The sequence below is a fragment of the Corylus avellana genome, chromosome 2 (genome assembly GCF_965113065.1).
Source record: "Corylus avellana chromosome 2, dhCorAvel1.hap1.2, whole genome shotgun sequence".
Taxonomy (NCBI): domain Eukaryota; kingdom Viridiplantae; phylum Streptophyta; class Magnoliopsida; order Fagales; family Betulaceae; genus Corylus; species Corylus avellana.
This window is the reverse complement of record NC_142491.1, coordinates 24,256,237-24,276,634: the sequence shown is the minus strand read 5'-3', so window position 1 is coordinate 24,276,634 and position 20,398 is coordinate 24,256,237. Positions and strand designations below refer to the sequence as shown.

General features: G+C 35.0%; 1 protein-coding gene across 2 annotated transcripts in view; it reads left to right on the top strand.

Moving 5' to 3' along the window:
• The first annotated feature begins 7,993 nt into the window (after nucleotides 1-7,993).
• The window catches only part of LOC132180791 (S3 self-incompatibility locus-linked pollen protein), a 30,439-nt gene continuing 18,034 nt past the window's right edge, over nucleotides 7,994-20,398 (top strand). The window contains exons 1-8 of one of the 2 annotated variants that reach the window (XM_059593741.2): nucleotides 7,994-8,238; nucleotides 12,544-12,606; nucleotides 13,419-13,856; nucleotides 14,831-14,912; nucleotides 18,195-18,256; nucleotides 18,379-18,473; nucleotides 19,031-19,110; nucleotides 20,296-20,379. In XM_059593741.2, coding sequence (XP_059449724.2) covers nucleotides 8,086-8,238; nucleotides 12,544-12,606; nucleotides 13,419-13,856; nucleotides 14,831-14,912; nucleotides 18,195-18,256; nucleotides 18,379-18,473; nucleotides 19,031-19,110; nucleotides 20,296-20,379 — 1,057 coding nt within the window. In that variant the 5' untranslated portion in view covers nucleotides 7,994-8,085. The remainder of the gene's footprint in view (nucleotides 8,239-12,543; nucleotides 12,607-13,418; nucleotides 13,857-14,830; nucleotides 14,913-18,194; nucleotides 18,257-18,378; nucleotides 18,474-19,030; nucleotides 19,111-20,295; nucleotides 20,380-20,398) is intronic. The other variant, XM_088513258.1, reaches the window with a different exon arrangement.

Sequence of the window (20,398 nt, the reverse complement as noted above, 5' to 3'; positions counted from 1 at the left end):
CCAAGAAATTCATTTTAAATCTTCCACACTTAATGTTAACGAAGTTGATGTTTATTCTATAGAGCGAGATACATGATTACGTCTTCCGATGTGAGACTATCCAGTCAATAAACATGATGAAATAAGACATGCTTATTTGAAATATGGTCCACATCAAATTCTTCTTCCAAATTAGCCACTTTTAGTATTTCTGTCTTTTTGTACTAGTGCCAACATGTTACATTTCTAATATATCAATTTTAGCACATATTTATGAACTTTTATAAATATCTTTTTTGTGATACATATATTATGTGATAAATTATTCAATTTTTATTTTAAATTGTGCTTATCATATTTTTAGTTTGGCCCATACAATAATAATTATCTAGCTCCGCCACAATGTAGATGTAAGTAGACTTTTAGACTTTCAGCAAAAACTCTTATGATTTTGTCATTATCCACCTCTAAAGCGTTAACTGATGATGAAATAAGACATGTTTATTTGAAATATGGTCCGCATCAAATTATTCTTCCAAATTAGCCACTTTTCGTATTTCTATCTTTTTGTACTAGCGTCAACATGTTACATTTCTAATATATCAATTTTAGCACATATTTATGAACTTTTATAAATATCTTTTTTGTGATACATATATTATGTGATAAATTATTCAATTTTTATTTTAAATTTTGCTTATCATATTTTTAGTTTGGCTCATACAATAATAATTATCTGGCTCCACCACAATGTAGATGTAAGGAGACTTTTAGACTTTCAGCAAAAACTCTCTTATGATTTTGTCATTATCCACCTCTAAAGCATTAACTGATTCAATTATCGGAGCTATCCCCATCAACCTACTTGAGCAAGCTCTTTTGCCTAATTGTTTTCTTTTTTGCATGTATTGCATCACCACCAACCGAAAACTATTATAACAAATTTCAAATACGCGTTTATTCAGGAATTTATCATTCATTTACCATTTACCATTTACCATTTAGTTAATAAGTAAAGATGTCTAATTATAATAATGGGAAAAGTCCATATACCACCCTTAAACTATAACTCAATTGACAATGTTCCCTCCAAACTACCAAAACATTGTCGGAGCTATCCCCATCAACCAGCTCGAACAAGCTCTTTTGCCTAATTGTTTTCTTTTTTGCATGTGTTGCATCGTAGGGCTAGCAATTTGACCCATGACCCGCGAACCCGACACATAGTTAAAGGGTTAGGGTTGGGGCTTATCGGGTTCGGGTCATAAATGGGTCAACCCATTTATGACACGTTTAGTAAACGGGTCAACCCGACAGGTTCGTGGGTTGACATGGTACTGTTCATCTTCTTTTTTTTTCTTTTTTTTTGGGGGGGTGTTTGGAAACAATCGAACATTGATACCTCATACCCCTAGGGTTTTATACTTTCCTTTTTCTGACTTTCTCCCTCACTCTCCACGCCGTAGTGCCGCACACAGCACAAAGCACACTCACTTGTCTTTCTCTCTCAACTCATCTCATCTCTCAAACTCACTTTTTAGTCTCTCCTCTCTCGGACTTTGTTTTTAGCCGTGGGCTCTCTGTGACTGTCACTTCGTGTCTCTCCGAACAGGTATTGATCTATAATTTTTTATCTTAATTTGATCTATTGAACTGAATGGGTATGATTTCTTTAGGAGTTCTATTTATTTGTTGTTGTTGCTTTAGGTGTTCTATTTATTGATTTCTTTTTTTGTTTATTTCTTTAGGTATGTTTATTTGTTTATTGAACTGAATGGGTAAGATTTATTTGTTGTTTCTTTGGGTGTTCAGTGTTCTGTGTGTGCAAAAGATTAAAACTTGCGTAGTGGTTGAAGAATAGGTGTTCATAATTTTTTGTCAGATTCTATTAGAGAAAGAGAAAATGTATATATAGATATCATTGAAATAGCAAGGATGGTTATGTTGGCTTTTCTTTTGTTTAGGGTGTGTAAATGAGTAACAAAGAATATATGGAAGATATTCGTGAAGAAGACGAATTTGAAGGTAATGAGGATGTGGTTGAATTAGATCCAGTAGGAGATGATTATATGTCTTTGGTCAAAAGTAAGAAGGGCAAAAAGCGTAGGAAGACCTCAGATGTTTGGAACTATTTTGATCCTGTTCCTAGTATTGCAAGAGATGACAAGTCAAGGGAAAAATGCAAGTCATGGGGTATTAAATACTTGGCTCCAGGGGAATATGGAATAGAAAATTTAAAAAGGCACATAAAAGCTTGCCCAAGGATAGACACTCGTGATGTTGGCCAGATGCTCATATCTTGAAGACAGGGAGTTATGTCAGTAAGTTCCTCTCAATTTGATCCTAAAAGATTTAAAGAATTGGTAGTTGCATCGGTTATTAAGAATGATTTGCCTTTCTCGATTTGTTGAGTATGAGGGAGTAAGAGAAACAATGCAATACTTGGGTAGTGGTGTGCAACTTATCTCTAGAAATACAGTTAAGGCTGATTTGATTAAGATGCATGTAAGGGAGAAACAAAAGATTAAATCTATGTTGCATGATTGTCCTGGGAGGATCTCTTTATCATCTGATATGTGGACTTCTTTAACATCTGAAGGGTATATATGTATCATAGCACATTTTGTTGATGAAAATTGGGTCTTACAAAAGAGGGTGCTGAATTTTTCATTCATGGCCCCACCACATAATGGGGTACCTTTGTGTGAATAGATGTATAATATGATAAAAGAGTGGGGGATTGAGAACAAGCTTTTCTCTATGACATTGGATAATGCCTCTGCCAATGATGCTTTTGTTAAGTTATTAAGAGATCAATTGAACATTAAGAATCCCCTTGTTTGTTTTGGTGAGTTCTTTCATATTCGTTGTTGTGCACATATCTTTAATTTGATAGTTCAGGATGGTTTGAGAGAGATAGATGGTACTCTTCAAAAGATTCGTGATTGTGTTAAGTATGTGAAAGGATCACAAGTGAGAAAACAAATGTTTCTTCAGGCCGTGAATCAAATGTCATTAGACAGTAAAAGAGGGTTGAAACAAGATGTGCAAACTAGATGGAACTCCACATACCTTATGATTGAGAGTGCTATTTATTATCATCATGCTTTTAGTTATTTAGAGATGATTGAACCAAACTTTAAGCATTGTCCTACGGCACTTGAGTGGGAAAAATTGGATGGGATAGGAACTTTCTTGTCTTGCTTCTATCGTACAACTTGTGAATTTTTTGGTACCAAGTATCTCACAGCCAATTGATACTTTCCTGTGGTTTCTATGATTTATATGAACTTGAATGAACAAATTGAGAGTGGAGATGAGAATAAACGATTAATGGCAATTCAAATGCTCTCTAAATTTGAGAAATATTGGTTAGAGTTTAGTGTAGTGTTGGCCATAGCAATTGTCTTGGATCCTCGTTACAAGCTTCAGCTTGTAAATTTCTGTTATGCAAAACTTTATAGAGTTCCCAACTCTTATCAGTTTTTGCATGTCAAGAAAAAATTATCCTCTCTCTTTATGGAATATAATGGTTTCTCTACAACCGCAAGCACCACAGCGGTTCCAAAATATGGTGATCCCAAAAAGGTTGAAGTGGATAGGGAACCTATCAAAATGCTGCAAGTAAAATTATATGTTATTTAATTATTCACGTCATATTGCTAGTATATATTTATATTCTTTATGTTTTCTTTTAGGAATTTGATGAATTTGGTGTGGAGAATGATAATTCCCTAAAGAATCAATTATAACTCTATTTGGACGAACCAAAGATGGATAGAAGTGGAACATTCGACATTCTTTCATTTTGGAAAAGAAATGAATTTCGCTATCCTGAAGTAGCTGTGATGGCTCGTAACATTTTGAGCATTCCTGTTTCTACTGTTGCCTCGGAATCAACTTTTAGTATTGGTGGACATGTGATTGATCAATATAGGAGTTCACTCAAACCTGATATTGTTGAGGCACTAGTTTGCACCAGGGATTGGTTATATGGAAAGCAAGGTAATATTAGTTATTTGTGTAATGACCCCGATGGACAAATCAATTAACTAGTAATTGAACCCATGGTTCATCTCCCAGCTATCTCTCGCAGGACAAGACTCAGGAATTTCAACATTTCTCGCCGAAAAGAGAAAATCTCAACAGAAGACTTTCGAAAACTATAAGAAATAGAGAGCAGTAAATTTAACATCCACACAACATGCACTAGAGTAAATATAAAACCTCATAATATATAGATAACCATCAAATGTTTTGGTCATCAGACCGTCATCAAAATAGGAAGAGATTAAGATCTCTATCATATCAGCATGGATGGTTCCTCCATCATCCCACATAGACTTCAACCATACCGGGTCCATGTCCTTAAAAATGACCTGAATCAGATCCTGTGTAATCACCCAATTCTGCTCCGACGGCATCCTCTTCTAGGATAGCTAAACTGCTCAGATATTCGTAATGACAAGCGAAAACATAAATAAAAAATGGGGTAAGTCTAAGACTTGGTGAATATTAACTCAAATAACGCCATGCCAGTTTAGTGATGAACTCTAATTTTTAGTAAAGCAATAGCTCCATCATGACAGTTTTACATGGTTGTGATATAAATATATAATACATGCATATGATATAGAGTGACAATCATAGTTCAACAGTATGGTTTACCTGAGATATTATCTCTTCCCGGCAGGGTCGGCACTCTCCCGAAGGACTTGTAATACAACACCGGTGCCCCGGATATTGTATGCTACCGTACATAACACTAGAAGTACGACCGAGTCCTACCTCAAGTGGCACACATCGCTAATGATGTCCGTCCTGTAATGACCGCCCGTTAAGGCTGTGCCAGCCATAAAACAACCATTGGATCCAAGACCCATATAATACACACACATTTGACCATAAAGTTAACATATATAGTAAGGCCATGGCCGTTATCCCGCATGTACCAGTGTACCATGTCATACAATACAAAATTATCTTGTTTGTGTTTTACATGCATGCTTTTACAAGTCTCACTTTCTTAACATATTCAGCATAATATTTTTTTCAAAAATGCTAGAGTTCATGTGCAGCAAGTATAAATTGTGAGAGTTGCAAACATGCATGTTTTTGGTACACAAAATAGTCGTGCAGTGCATGGAAAATAACAACAAGCATTATGTGAGTTAAAACTTACTTGGGTCGTATAACGTCTCCGAGTATTCCAAATGATCTAGGTTTTCGAAATCTGTGGAAAACCTTCTATTAGTCCTATTTCTATCAAAACAACTCTAAAACAAGAAAATATGAGCTATCGGATGGCTGATTAAAATAAAGTCCCCTGTCACACTCCGAATTGTACGTCCGGGCTCGGGACCGTATGTCCGCTGTGATACTTCAGACAATACGTCCGGTCGTGATACCGTACGTCCACTTCGAGGTTTTCAGGGAGAACCTCATTTTGTCCACTTGTCCTCCTATTCTCCAAAACCAAATTCTAAGGCTATCAATGGGCTTCCTAAGGTTTCCTAACTCAAAATGAAACCTCCATGCAAACGCGATCATGCTAAGTCAAAACAACGCTATTCTAAAGAAGATTGAAAGCATAACTAAGGCAAAAGCTACAACTAACAACACAAGACAACATTATGGCAGCATAACGACGTAAAAACGGACTAAGTAAAGCGACATTACCTCCTTAAAATGAAACTTCAAGAATCTCCTCACCGTTAGCACCGAAACTAACAAAACCTCACAACACGCACACAAGGATGGATTTTCGCAGCCTAGTTGCTTGAGAGACCGTGAGAATTCATGAGGGGTAGGGGGTATTTATAGTTGAGAGGCTCTACCAACTCTCCAGAAAAGCAGCGAACGTTCGCCAACCCTAGCGTACGTCTGGTACTATTTACACAACGGCCCAAGGGCTGCCTCGTACGTCCAGGTATTATCCAAAAGGTATTCCGAAAAGTAGAATACGCTCGTGTGGTCCCGCATACGTCCATGTACTATTTGCAAAGCGTATGTATGGTGGTCCCCCCCGCGTACGTCCGCTAACCCTAGCATACGTCCGGTCCAAAAGTCCAAATTACCCTTCTAGTGTCCTTAGTGACCCAAAGCCCAAATTAACCCCATAACTAAGCTACCTAAGCTTAGTTAATTATTTGGGTCACTACAATTTGCATATTTATTTATTCATTCACTTAGATTATTTTTTTACTACGATGTAATAACACCAATTCCTCGTCTTTTGATGTAGTACACACACAAATGAACTTGGATGAGCCAGAGGAAGTTATTCTCACAACAGAAATTGATTCCAATGACATTTCGGTTAAGATGAAGACTTGAAGCTGTAACTCTTGATTTTGGTTAAATAATGTCATTATTTATGGGTGTGAATGTGTAATATTTTGGTTAAACGATGTCATTATTTATGGGTGTGAATGTGTAATATTTTGGTTAAGCTGCAACTTTTGATTTTGGTTACGCTATAACTTTTTATTGTAATATTTTAAGGTATGTTTTTTTATGGAAAAACAATGTCATTATTATCATCAGTGTGAATATGTGATGAATGAAACAGATTTTTAGACTTTTGTTAGAGTGAGAATCACATATTTTTTTTTTATGGTCTAAGCATGCTAAATGGGTCGTGTCAAGTCGTGTCGTGTCAACTTGACATGACACGTTTGCTAAACGGGTTACACGTGTCATGTCGTGTTACCCGTTTATATAGTGTGTCGTGTTCAGATTGGGATGTTCAACCCGTTTACGTAATCGTGTCGTGTTCGTGTTGCGCTAAACGGGTTGGCGGGTTACTCGGGTTAGACATGAGCACGACACGCGAACCCATTTTGCCAGCCCTAACCGTGACCTCGCAGCCGTGACCCAGCGTGGGTCTCTGGCCGAGACCCGCCTGGGCACCATAAGAAATTTTTTTATAATTTTTTTTATAACTTTCGTTTTTTAAAAAAATTTAATTTAAAATTTAGGGTAAGTTTGAAATTTTATAAAAACGTTATGGTATAAACGTGATTGTATCACTTTTAAAGTTTAAAATTTGACGGAAATGGGTCAATTAACTCAAATTGAAAGTTTAAGGGGTTAAATTGATAGTTTTTGAAATTTAAGGGGTCTTCTCAAAACGTGCGGTAGTGCAGGGGTTTAAAGTGAAGTTTTCCCAAACAAAAAATACTAAAACTTTTAGAAAAAACCTAAACCTAAAAAATAAATATCCAACAAATGGCCAAATTTAATTTTTCGTAAAAAAAAAATATTTTTTTTTATGAAAAAAAAATTAAAATTTTTTCGATTTTTTGTTTTATAAAATTGAAGATTTTAGTTTTTTTTTTTTAATAAAATTTTCCGTTTATATATATATATATATATATATATATATATAATTTTCGTTTTTTTTTTTTAATTTTCGATTTTTAATTTTTTTTTTAATTTATAAGAACATTTTTGTCTTATTAAAAAATATATTAAAACATTTTTATCATTTCACTAATATTATAAGATAATATTAATAATATTTTAGTAGTTTGAAAATATTGTCCCAAGACATTATCACAAGTAAAAAGTAAGGAGAAATTTCAGAAAGCCCCCCTGAACTTTCAGTCAATTTGAAAAATCCTCCCTGAATTTTCAAAACTCTCATTTAGGCCCCCTGAACTTTGGTTTTCTCTCACTTTGGACCCTTTTAACATTAAACTACGTCGTTTTGTTTCCTAAAATTACAATACCTATTCAGCCCAAAACGACGTAGTTTAATGTTAAAAGGGTCTAAAGTGAGAGAAAATGAAAGTTCAGGTGGCCTAAATGAGAGTTTTAAAAATTCAGGAGAATTTTTCAAATTGGCTGGAAGTTCAGGGGGGCTTTCTGAAGTTTCCCCATAAAGTAATAATTTTCTCTTTTCTCGATAGACATGAAACAATTTCTAATGCGATCTTACTATACGTCATGAGTAAAAGGTAAAAACAGTGACGTTTTCATCTCCCCCATTTAAGAAAGTCAAAGCAAGAGGTCTGCAAATTCTCACTTTCTGGGGAAAATCCCATGTTTTCCCACGTTTCATCGCTAAGATAGAGAGAGAGAGAGAGAGAGAGAGAGAGAGGGATGGATCCGGAGCAGACGTTCATACGCGTGCAAGAGAGGTTCTCGCAGATGCTGAGGCCCAAAGTGAGAGCTGCTTTGGAGTACTTTTACCTTTTCGTCGCCATCACCCTGTTCTCCATTCTCGTTGTTATGCACGCCAATTACGTTCAGCAGGTACGTCGTTTGGACATGCTAAGCGATTCAAAAATTCGATTTATGCTTTTATTCGATTGCGCTGAGGGCGTCGGATTTTCAATTCAGCAATTGCTTTCTTGTCAATTTTCAATTCATGGTTAATTTTTTGATGTGGAATAAACTACTGTCAGGTATTTAATCTACTAGGGATTAGTTCTCTAGTTTTTAGATGATCATTTTGGCTTCCGTGGGTAGAAATGATTAGGGAAAGTGAAAGAGAGATAAATGGAAAAAGAAGATAGGTTTCTATGGACTATATCATTGTGGTTTCCTTCTTATGTTTGCCATAAGTAGTACTAGTTGCTCTTGCACGGGTGTCCATTAACGAGTGGGCTTGGAGTGTTAGTAGGTAAGCGCATTACTGTTTCATCCCAACATTATGAGAAATAAAAGGGGATTTGACGACAATTTCTACTGTAACAGGCAACTTATGAGTTCATTTATCCATTAGGTGCGAATAGGAATTGGAGAGGGTGCTAATATTAGTGCCATCAATGAGGGCTGGAATAAAATGTATGGTGTGGATCGAGAATTGTAGGATTTTATCATTCAGATTAGAAGTTTTATAACAGCTATGAGTCCCATACAATGGGTATGGAGAATTAGTGCCTCTAATGGGGGGTTTGAGCAAACTATATTGTGTGGGATGCAAAATTGTATGATTTTATTGACACATCGGAAAGTGAAGTTGCATATTGGGCAGGTGAGTTGTGAAGGTGTTGGATTAGGTGGGTGGATTGTGATGGTATTGCATTGAATGCTAAGTCCTACATTAGCTCTTTAATAGGTGAAATTGGGCTATATAAATGATTATGCAGGGTTCCAATTGTAACATACTAGTCTTTTTACGGTATAGTGCAGATGTAACTAGTACTTCCTTGGATCGTGCATTTTACTTTTTTAGAGTGGAAGTTTAACAGCTATGAATCCATAAATGGGTAGTGAAAAATGAATTTGATGGTTTTAAATATTGCCTCTTGTGGTGCCTTTGGAGGGAAATGAATGATAGAAATTTTGAGGACCGCAAAAGGACATTGGTGGAGCTTGAGTCCTTATTCTATACTCTTTTTCTTTGGACAGCTACTTTTGTTTCTCCCCTGGTGCTCAGTTATCATGATTTTATTGTTCTTTTTTCTCCTTCTAGCTAACTAGGTGTTTTCTTGATTTTATTGTTCTTTTTTCTCCTTCTAGCTAACTAGGTGTTTTCTCTTGTATACTTCATGTATACATGGGGCATTTTACGCTTTTAATGATATTTTGATTACTTATAAAAAAGAAATATCATGCTCGAAGCTTGCTTTTACTCTAGATGACCCTTCAGCTACTTTTGAGAAGTGGGACTGACTTGTAGGAATAGCAAGTTATGCTTTGTGCAACTATTTGAAATCATGAGCAAGTTCTACTAGCTTCTTATTGTTTGGCCACTTACTCACACATGTATGAGTCTAATTTGTAATCAGTAGCCCAAAAAATGGAGAAGAATATAATTAGAAAAATGACATCAGTAGTGTTCCAACAGCTTAGGTTTCAAGCACAGTGTGATGGGGGTGTTATTTTACTGTTTTCATTAGATTTGCAAAGCATTTTGCTAATGCTTTTTAGAATGTGCTTTTTCTTTTTGGTTTTTGATGTAGTTTTGAGTGTTTTGTGAGCGTTTTTTGTGCTTGTTTGTTAATGCTTTTGTTTTTTTTGCTAAAAAGCAAATAGCAGTCCTAAAATGCATTAGCAAATGAGACCTAAGTAATTCAAGTTCTGCCGTTTCTGGTTGCTTGGATTTTTATGTCAGAATTATGCATTCTTTTGTAACTTCACGGTAATGGACTTATCAACATTATCTAGATAATGTTATAGAAATTGGATTCTTTTTCCAGCTGTTGGTTTTTTTGAGAAATGACAGTCATAGATTGTTGTAATTATTTGGCCAAGTTTCTATCAGATTGTTTTCATTATCTTTTTAATAGTCAAACATGTTTCTAGATGGCATAATAATATAGGCTTTGTTTGTAAATGCTTTTTCATTCTTCCCTTTGTTTTTTGTAAAAACAAAAAACATTAACAAATAATCCAAAACATAAAACACTCGAAACTAATTTCACATTTATGTCATATTAGAACACTTCAAACAAAAAGCTAAAAACTCCTTTTAAAAAGCATTAACAAACAGAGCCATAGCGGCTGGTGGTCAAGTTAAAAGCTTTATTTTTATGCTCTGGGCAGTCTACCATCTTATTTTCTTGATTTTTCCTTTTTTGATTGTAATTTTTGAGTTTCTTTTGTTACAACTGTTCTCGTTTTTCTAATTTCTTAATGATTTGTGTTTCTCCTTTGCTTCGTGATTGATGTTTCTCTTGTATACTCCACATGTAGGGCTATAAATCAACAAGCTACTTGTGAACTCACTTGGGCTTGGTTTGGTTAAGCTCGACTTGATTATTAAATGGCTATTCATGAACTCGAAACTAGACTCGATTATTAAACGATACATTTTCTTTTTTTTTATAAGTAAAACAAATCAATACTTAAAACGATACATGTTCGTATAAGACTCGGTTCGACTCGAATAATGTTTGTTAACATGCTTGTATAAGATTTGACTCGTACATATTTATTAATATGTACATATATATTAATATATATGTAAAAAATTTCTTTAAAATTTGAACAAAATTTTAGTTCCATATTTATCTCTTTGGTAACATCCACGTCCACCTCCCAATATATCCCATCAATAAAAACAAGGAAAATGGAAGTTTCACTTCGTGTCATTAGAATAGGCCCATATATTCTTCTACTCTTCTACAAATCCCATACTCAAACCTTCCATTAGACAACTAAATCAAACCAAACTGAACTAAATCTCTCTCTCTCTCTCTTAGATGTCTACCTCGCCAGCTGTATGTACGGAGATCCCACTAAATAGGTAATCTTTTGTACTCTATTGAGTACTTCAAATAGTGAGCTTTTATCCATCTATCAACCTAATTAGTCAAGGGCAACCACATAAAGCAGGATCAAACAATCTCAGCCGTCCAAACTAGGGAAACAGTTTCACATCACAATCTATCCTCACACACTGGACGAAAACAGAAACATTTTAATTTTTCTCTTAATTATAGTTTATTGCTCAAGTGGAAGGAGAATCGTGACAATTGAAGGGAAAGAATGTTCACATGACAAACATCTTAGCAAGGGCCCCACAATTAGCCGATTTGACTTTCTGGCCACAAGAAGAACATCCAAGATTGCTCTAGCTTTCAGAAGAAACCATTTACTTCTACTTTTGCCTCTTTGTTTTCTCTTCATCCTTTCTTGATTCATTCCTTTCTTCAAAGAAAACCATGGCATCGGGAGAGCCAACCCTTGCTGCATTCCTTGATGTGTTCTTTTACCGAATGGCATCTTGCAAGGTGTTCTCCTTTGCACGCTAACAGGGACTTCGAAAGAAGCTGTACAGGTGGAGAGAAACGTTAATAAGAATTAAGGTAGTCCTTGATGATGCGGATGAGAAGCAATGTGCTGGCTATTCACCATAGAAGCTTTGCGACGTTGAAATCACAAAATACACGTTGTTTCTCTTTCTCTCACAATCCCATTAGCCGAGCCGAGCTGAGTGGTCGATAAGGCGCTTGGCTGGGCTAATGAACGAGCTTGAGCTTGCACAAGGTTTTCCCCTTGGCAAGCCTAGCCAAGCTAGGGTTCCTAAGCTCATTACGAGTTGAAGCTCTTCTATGGTGCAAACGAGCTGAGCTCGCATAGGCACTAATCACCCAAGCTCGGCTTGTTTACAGGCCTATCCACATGTACTTAGGTTATGCCCCTTTGGGCCTTTTTATGATATTGAATTACTTATGTTAAAAAAAAAAAAAAAAATAAATGTTAGCTGAGGAAGGCTGGTTAACTTAGGCTGGTAAAGTTAACTCTTGATTGCACTTTGGTTGGTAACCAATACAATAGCTGAATTGGAAATGAAAGTTAAATACATGCCCATTTCAAGAAACATTGGAAGAGGCATGGAAGAACAGATCCTTGTTCCCTTAAGTAGTAACTGTTGTTTTCATCATTAACGTTGTCTTTTCCACAGTTTCATTGTTGGCAGTTGATGTATTTCATATAAGGTAGTGATTCAGTCATAATAATGGCTGGTTGATTACAAAATTCCAAACATTACTTCCCTTTGTTTAAGTTTGTGTATTTACCAAATTAAGGCATCTTGGTTTATTTCATAGTGCTCTAACTAAAATCTATGTTTTTTTTTTTTTTTTTTTTTTTTTTTTGCATTTGAAGCCTGGCTGTTCAAGTGAGCTCTCTAGAGTTGAAATAACAGAAGCCCAGCTTATCCAAATTAAGGTAATATGTTGTCTAGTACTTTTGATAAATTAGCGCTGTTTGTATGTTTTTGCAACTACTTCATTGTGGCAAGTTACTAAGTGGGCTTGACATCATTGTGCTGGCTTCCTTTGGGATTGGGGATTTCACAGATTGACACCTAAATACTGAATTTAACTTTTTTTTTTAATCATCCTGCAATTGCTTCCTGGTATTTTCACTCTTTCTGCTGTGCCTTGACTGGCTACCAGATCATATCCTTTCTCCATCTGCAGCTAGTAGTTTTTGATTACCAAAAGGGTTTGGCAACATGTCCTTAGGCATCTTAGTTTTATTTATTAATTCTTAATTTTATTCCCTTTTTTTTGTCGAGGGAAATAGGAAAAAGATTATGGTGTAACTTTTTCATCATGGCATGTCAATTTGTTTGCTTTGGTATTTATGTAGCTCTGATTTGGTTCAGAAAGTTCTATGTCCGTAATGTATTTAAGGTTTTTTTTTCCTCTTCTTTATGGGGCATTGCCTATTGTTGTGCTGAAACTTCTTACAGCATTTTGTTAGTACCAACTAGTTACAAGTTGAGTACAATGCATATTAATTGGATTGTTGTATCCGGGCCAGATTTCTGGGCCTCATATTCAGTTTTGTTTTTGGTCACTCATATTTTTTACTCTAGAACTTAAATCTATCACTTTTTTTTTTTTTTTTTTTTTTCTGAGATCTATGGAGATGAAATTGTGAGATTCACTGTGCGTTTAACATATGCTATTGGTTTTATTTCTTAAGTTAAGCAAACTGTCATGTTTAAGTAACAATTGTGACGTTTGGTGTAGATAACTAGTGCAGGGTTGTGGTCACAGAATGAGTCTGAATCTAATGCGATAGACTTCCCTAATATGGAAACTGCGAAGGAGAAATTAGAAGGTGCAAATGTGGATGGAGAAGGATTGACATTTTTGGCTGCGAAGTTTTGGCTAAATTGGATTGGTTCTGGAGCTAGAAGGGACAAACTAGCATGGAAGTTCTGGAAGACTGACAATGAACTTCTTGAGCAGCAAGCAGAACTGTCGGTGAGCAGTCAAAGCCCTAAGCAAACAGTAGATGATGCAGCCACGAAAATTGATAAAGAGGAACGACGTAGTAGTTTCCCTGTATCTGCTAGAGAGACATTTAAAGCAGCAATATTTCACTTCGGCAAAAAGTGGTACAAGCGTCTACTATTCATTTGGAGACATGCAATGCAGGTCGTTAGAAGTTTCTGGAAACTGTGGGTGAGTAAATCAATAAAATGTTCTTGTGTTGTGCTAGACATAGTATTCAATACAATAGCCCCATTTTTTAATTACCAAATTATGGAAATAGCTAGTGTCATTCTGATTTCTGCTTGCTTTACTTGTAGTGATGTTAATTCCCCTTCGGTCTTGATCGGCACTTTTTTGCCTTGCATTTCCCTTTTCTTTCTTGTGTTTATGGGTTTCCTTCATGAGCATGTGTTTTGTTACAGTTGTCCGCCTGGGTGCTTTGTAGATACTATTGATTCTGGAACTTAATGATACTATCATTTTGATGCCTTTTTATTCTGTGAATGTATGTTACATTATTTGTTTTTATATCTTTTTCAGCTCAATTTTAGTTATTTATTGATGATATACTGGAAGAAGACATGGGGCTAGAATTTGGTCATGCAGATGCTTGTGGCATGAGCCTAAGTCTCCCCTAGATTTCTTGTTTTGGCAAATCTAATATGTCTACATATAAGTATCTACCTTGGCAATAGAAAAGAAAATTGTGTAAATATTGGGTGGGTCAGGAAGAAAGGGGGGGGTAGGGGGGGTGATCAAGTTAAAAGTTGTGCTCATGTCTATTATGTCATCTTATTAAATTTATTTATTTATTTTTTCTTAATTCTTGTCTTTATTTGATTTTCAATACATGCTCTATATTATTCTCCTGCATACTCTATTCTTGGAGTGTGATGAACTCTTAACAGATGGGGTTTTAATTTTTCTTCTTGTCTGCAAGCAGGACTGATTGGTACCTTCAGTATTTGATGCATTTCTTGCTCAATTACTCTCGCCCATCTCTATCTTTCTCACATGTTTTTCCATCCATGTTTTCTGAAAATATTTTAATTTCTAAATGGTTTATGTGGAGAAACCTAGAGTCTGTACCATAGTTGGTCATTACTTGATTTCTTGTATCAAGGCCTAATCTCTCTTTGCTGAATTTTACTTTTTAATTGTAGAATCTTGCAGGAATACATTTAAATATTGACATTCCCAAGTGGTTGCATATACTTCATTTGGACCGGCTTAATTCATATGCAGGTAAGTGCCAATCTTTTTAGTTCTGCTTGTTCACTATTATCAGGTTGCAGAGCTGTAGTGGTTATGAATAAATTGAAATCACTTAGGTCAAGTGATGAAGAATTTTCTTTTCTTAGAATTGCTTTTGTCCTCACTTGGCTTGATGTGAGTCCTCTTTTCATACTTGCTGACCTAGAGTATGTAATTCTAGAATGCTAGTTTACTATTTTGGTACTCAATCTTGCTTCAGCTTCTAGGTTGTCAAATATTGACAAAATATAAACGGGAGAAAATCCATGAAATGAGTGTATTTTGGTCATCTTCCTAGTCAGGTCATTGTTATTATTTTTGCTAGCTGCATTGTTTAGGGCTGGAAAGAGCGGCTTTGGGTGGGTCAGGTGAATAATTATCATTAACCTATATATCGACCTTGTGACATTATGTGCTGAATGCGCATACTGACCCAAACCTGATTGTTTGAGTGGGGCCCAACCAATTGCCAGGCCCTTTGGAGATAAAAAAAAAAATCAAGTGGCTATTTCACTTTTTTTGTTTTTTTTTTTTTTGTGGGGGGGGGGGGGGGGGGGGGTGTCATATGTTAATGTATGGGATAATTTTATTGCTAAGCATTGAGGAGGCATTGAACCACCTTGTTTTTCTTATCTTAATAAAATCTTAATTAAAAGTAGGTTATTTCTTTCATGCTCCCAATATTGTTCAATCGCTCCAACCTGTAATATTAGGGCACCATTTTTTTTTCTTCTTTTTGTATTATTTAATCAAATGTACATTATAAAATTTCAAACTATTGCATGAATCCACCGCTTATGTCTATGAGCCAGAAGAAATGATCTGATTAAATTCCAGATCTGGCATTGAACCCAGAAATGATGTCTCTAAGAGCCCGGTTTTTTTTTCTCTGATTTCAATAATATTTTTTGTCGAGAAGAAAAATAAAATAAACCTAAGATGGATTAGCTCTGGGCGTAATGGTGTTGCCTATGTCATTGATGTCCATGGTGGGGAGATGATTGCATTTAATTTAATGTAGCAGATGCTTAGGTAAAAAAGGAAAAGGAAAAAGAAGGGCACAAAATGCATAAGAAAAATAAAGCTAACCTAAGAGAAGAAGTCAGTTTTTGGACTAAAAGTCCTGTCTTGGCCATCCAGTGTCTATGGTAGAGAGATGGCTGCATTCAATTTTGGATGTCAGGTCCTTGTTTATGTACATTTTCCGAGATGTCTTTTTCTTCTTACTGAGATTTTCTTTCTAAAAGCACAACAGAGAATTGTCAAGGGTATTCGTAGTTTTATATGTAGTTGATATGGATACTGCAGGATATGGCTGGGTAGGTATTAGATAGATATCCATAAGTTAAAAGTGTTAGCCTTGGGGTTAAAGGCGCTGTTTTGGCCACTGGTGTACATAGCAGAGAGATGATTGCATTTAATTTCGCATATTGGTTGCTTATTTATGTATCTTTGCTACACAATTTTTTTCTTCTTATTGAGATCCTCTTAGGTTTCTTCTATGAAGCATAAATACATGGAAATATCAATCATTTTTATATCTGATACATATCGGATATAGAATACGGTGAGACAAGGCAGAATATGGAGTGCTCGTGTAGGTTTTTATTTGCCATTTGAGAGAGAGCATGACGACATGCTTGGTAGGAAAGAGATAGGGACTTAAGGGTTTCTTTTCCAGTGGGGACGGGTGTTTTGTTAAAAAAATAGTGAGGCCATACTTTAAAATTAGTTACTCTCATTTGATTGAGGATTTGCCTAGCACGTGGCTTACAGCAGGTTTTGTTTTTTTTTTGCTCGGTTTGCTTCTTTTGACCAAGTGAAGGTAGCCCAAAGTTGTTGTTGCCAAGAGTGAAAAAGAAAATTATTCTTTGCTTCAAAACTAATTTTTTTATTTATGCATATGTTATGCCCTTTAGTGTTTTTTTTTTTTTTTTTTTTATATTAAAAAATTAGCAATAAGGCATATTCAAAAGTACTTATTTATACACTCTGCATTGTGTCCGAATCATCTATCCCATATTTTTGGAGGTGGTTCCTAGGGTTTCTTTTGATTCTTTTAGATTTTTTTTTTTTTTATTTATTGTTGTCTGGCATTTGTGAATTTTGTGTGCTGAGATAAGCCATTATCTTTGGTGTTCAGGCAACCAGAAGAAATAAGGCCATGAGCTTTTCTTTTTTCTTTGGATTTTAAGAATTGCCTTAAGGGTACCCATGTATTCCCCATTTACGCAGACCCCTCACACATTAGAGTCAATCAAGCTCCTCAAAAGCTCTGTTATGCCTCAGAAGACTAAAAGTCAGATGTTCCTCATAGTTTCTAGTATTGTAGAATGTCTTCTTATTGTGTATTTGTTATAAGAAGTTGGGAGAACTCAATAAAAGGCTTTCCCCCTTAATTAATCAATATGGAAATGATATGGGGAATTAGGGCAAAACATGAGTGGTTATCTTAAATTTTGGAAAATTTGAATTATTTAGTCATTATGAAAGGCTAAATGGGCAATGTAAGACTTTGTTAGCACTATTTGGTAAAAGAATCATGGGAAAAGTCCACATACTCTCTTTAAATTGCCACTCAATTTAACAATGTCCCCCTCCCTCCCCCCCAAAAAAAAAAAACTTTCAATTGAGACAATGTTTTTCCCAAACTACCAAAACTTGTCAATGTCTCCCAATGATGAAAATACCCTTAATAAAATAAAAAAAACTAAAACTATTTTTTAAAAATAAAAGGTAAAAACCCAGGGTGTGAAAATTTTAAATTTTTTCATTTTCTTTCATAAAGAAAAAAAAAAAAAAAAAAATTGTTTTTTTTTTCCAATTTTATTTTAGCATTTTTGTCTTATTGAAAAAAATTTAGGATTATTTTTGTCTTTTTGCTGGCCTTGGGGGGATATTGTCAATTTCTTGGTAGTTTAGAGGGAACATTGTCTTAATTGAAAGTTTGGGGTGGAGAGACATTGTCAATTAGGTGGTAAAGAGTGTATGTGGACTTTTCCCAAAAATCATAATTCTTAACATATCAAGATGCGTGTATATATATATATATATATATATCTGTGTGTGTACATATATTCTTAAACTGTTGCTTTTATAGACCTGTGACAATCTGGCAAAAGAAAAAAAAAAAGAAAAAAAAGGGCAGGCAATCATATAATTATGATGGAAGAATTCATGAGCTGACCCGGATAGTTTCACCTGTTCTTCTAATTTCCCTAGTTGTACCATATATTTCTTGTTTTCTGATCATGGTTTTTGCATCTGTTTCAGTGCAATGGCTTGAGAATAGAAGCAAAGCCTTTGAACCAACTTATATATACACTATGGAAAAGGTGATTGTTCACCTTATTTGTTTGTTCCTCGCAATTTATGAAATTTTTCTGCATATACTCTGATTCCGTATTTCTGCTTATACTTTGTTATTTCCAATGTTCTAATAGTGCTTGTCCTGCAGGGATATTTCTTGCTACCTGAAGGAGCTAAGTCTCGCCATAATATTCGTACTGTTAACATTAGCATATCAGCTCGGCATTCCTGTTTTGGAAACAGGTTATATCTTCCAAACATAACTTAACCATTGTCGGGGTGGTTTGAATTGAGCTTGGAAGTGACAATTTTTCTGAAGAACCTATTTTTTCAATAATTTTCTTTGTTAAGTCCGAGTTTTTAATTCTTATTTGGATATCTATTTTGAAATTTTAATCTTTGTGGTACTTATCAAAAAGAAAGATTTATTAATTTTTTTGTGGAATCCAAGTGTCTGTAGTTCAAAACCTAGAGTACAGATTAAGAACATCTGTGGTTTAGAGTTTATTTGTTTGTTGACAAGCTAGACTCACTGAAAACAATTGTGTCAATGCCTTTTTTTGGAAGATAATGTCCTAACATTCTTCTAGGCATAATACGAGGTTTATAACTAGATTTGTGCTTGGTTGAGACAATTAAAAGCTTAACACTGGCATTTGTATCATCATTTTGGTTAAACTTCATCATATTTTTAACATTTTTGTCAAACTGTTGTTGTACTTTAGAATTTGAGTTATATGTGTATACGTATAGGAGCTATGTACTAGAATGTAACTGAATGGATATTTTCTTATTGCCAGGTGGCAGCAACTCCTCATAAACAGAATTGTCGGATATGATACTATTTTGATGAATAGTTTATTGACTTCTCCTGGTCAAGGTAGCATCTGATTCTTTGGGTGCATCACATTACATGTTTATATGTTAAATCTCAATCACTCTCACACTGTTAGACTATCTTCTTGTTATTCTTTTTCTTATTTAATTATTATTTTCTGTCATTATTGCATTGACATGTATAAACAGATGTCAATTTGTCACACATTATGATCTAGTCTATGATCCTCTTGTTGTGGTACAAAAAGCAATTTTCCATTGCTATATGATTTTATTAAGGCAATACTTTTCAGTCCCATTTGTTTATGAATAACATCTCTCATTGAATCAATATCTGGTTGTTTTGTCTTTCTTTCTATGTCCTCTTTGCACATGTTCGAATCATAATGCTTCTGTTAAATGGCCTTCTTTTGGTATTTAACCGAACTTGTGTGTGGTTCTAGCAGTTCTATACATCCGTTGACCCATGCTAGCTGTTTTATTTCCTTCTAAATGTCTCTAATTTTCATGTGGCTGAAGTGAAGCGTGGTTGTCTTTTTTTTTTTTTAATTGTATATTCTGATGTAAATCAATGCTAACTCTAGAATCGACCTTTTGATGGTCAGTTGGACATGATCCATCTGTGTTGAATTATCATAGCATTAATATGAAGCATGGATTGAGCCAGTTGATGTGTTTTTTTGCACGGTTAGTTTGATTTAGTTGATGGTTTTATTTTGTCTAAGCATCTTTTGGTACTTCATTGCAGGGTATCTTAAGGCAATACTTTTCAGTCCCATTTGTTTATGAATAACATCTCTCATTGAATCAATATCTGGTTGTTTTGTCTTTCTTTCTATGTCCTCTTTGCACATGTTCGAATCATAATGCTTCTGTTAAATGGCCTTCTTTTGGTATTTAACCGAACTTGTGTGTGGTTCTAGCAGTTCTATACATCCGTTGACCCATGCTAGCTGTTTTATTTCCTTCTAAATGTCTCTAATTTTCATGTGGCTGAAGTGAAGCGTGGTTGTCTTTTTTTTTTTTTAATTGTATATTCTGATGTAAATCAATGCTAACTCTAGAATCGACCTTTTGATGGTCAGTTGGACATGATCCATCTGTGTTGAATTATCATAGCATTAATATGAAGCATGGATTGAGCCAGTTGATGTGTTTTTTTGTATGGTTAGTTTGATTTAGTTGATGGTTTTATTTTGTCTAAGCATCTTTTGGTACTTCATTGCAGGGTATCTTTATAATTATCAAACAAAGGAGTTTTATAATCTTAGTTATGCACAAGTACCCCCAGAAGGTCCTGCAAGATTTGGAGGTTTGTTGACTTGCGCCTT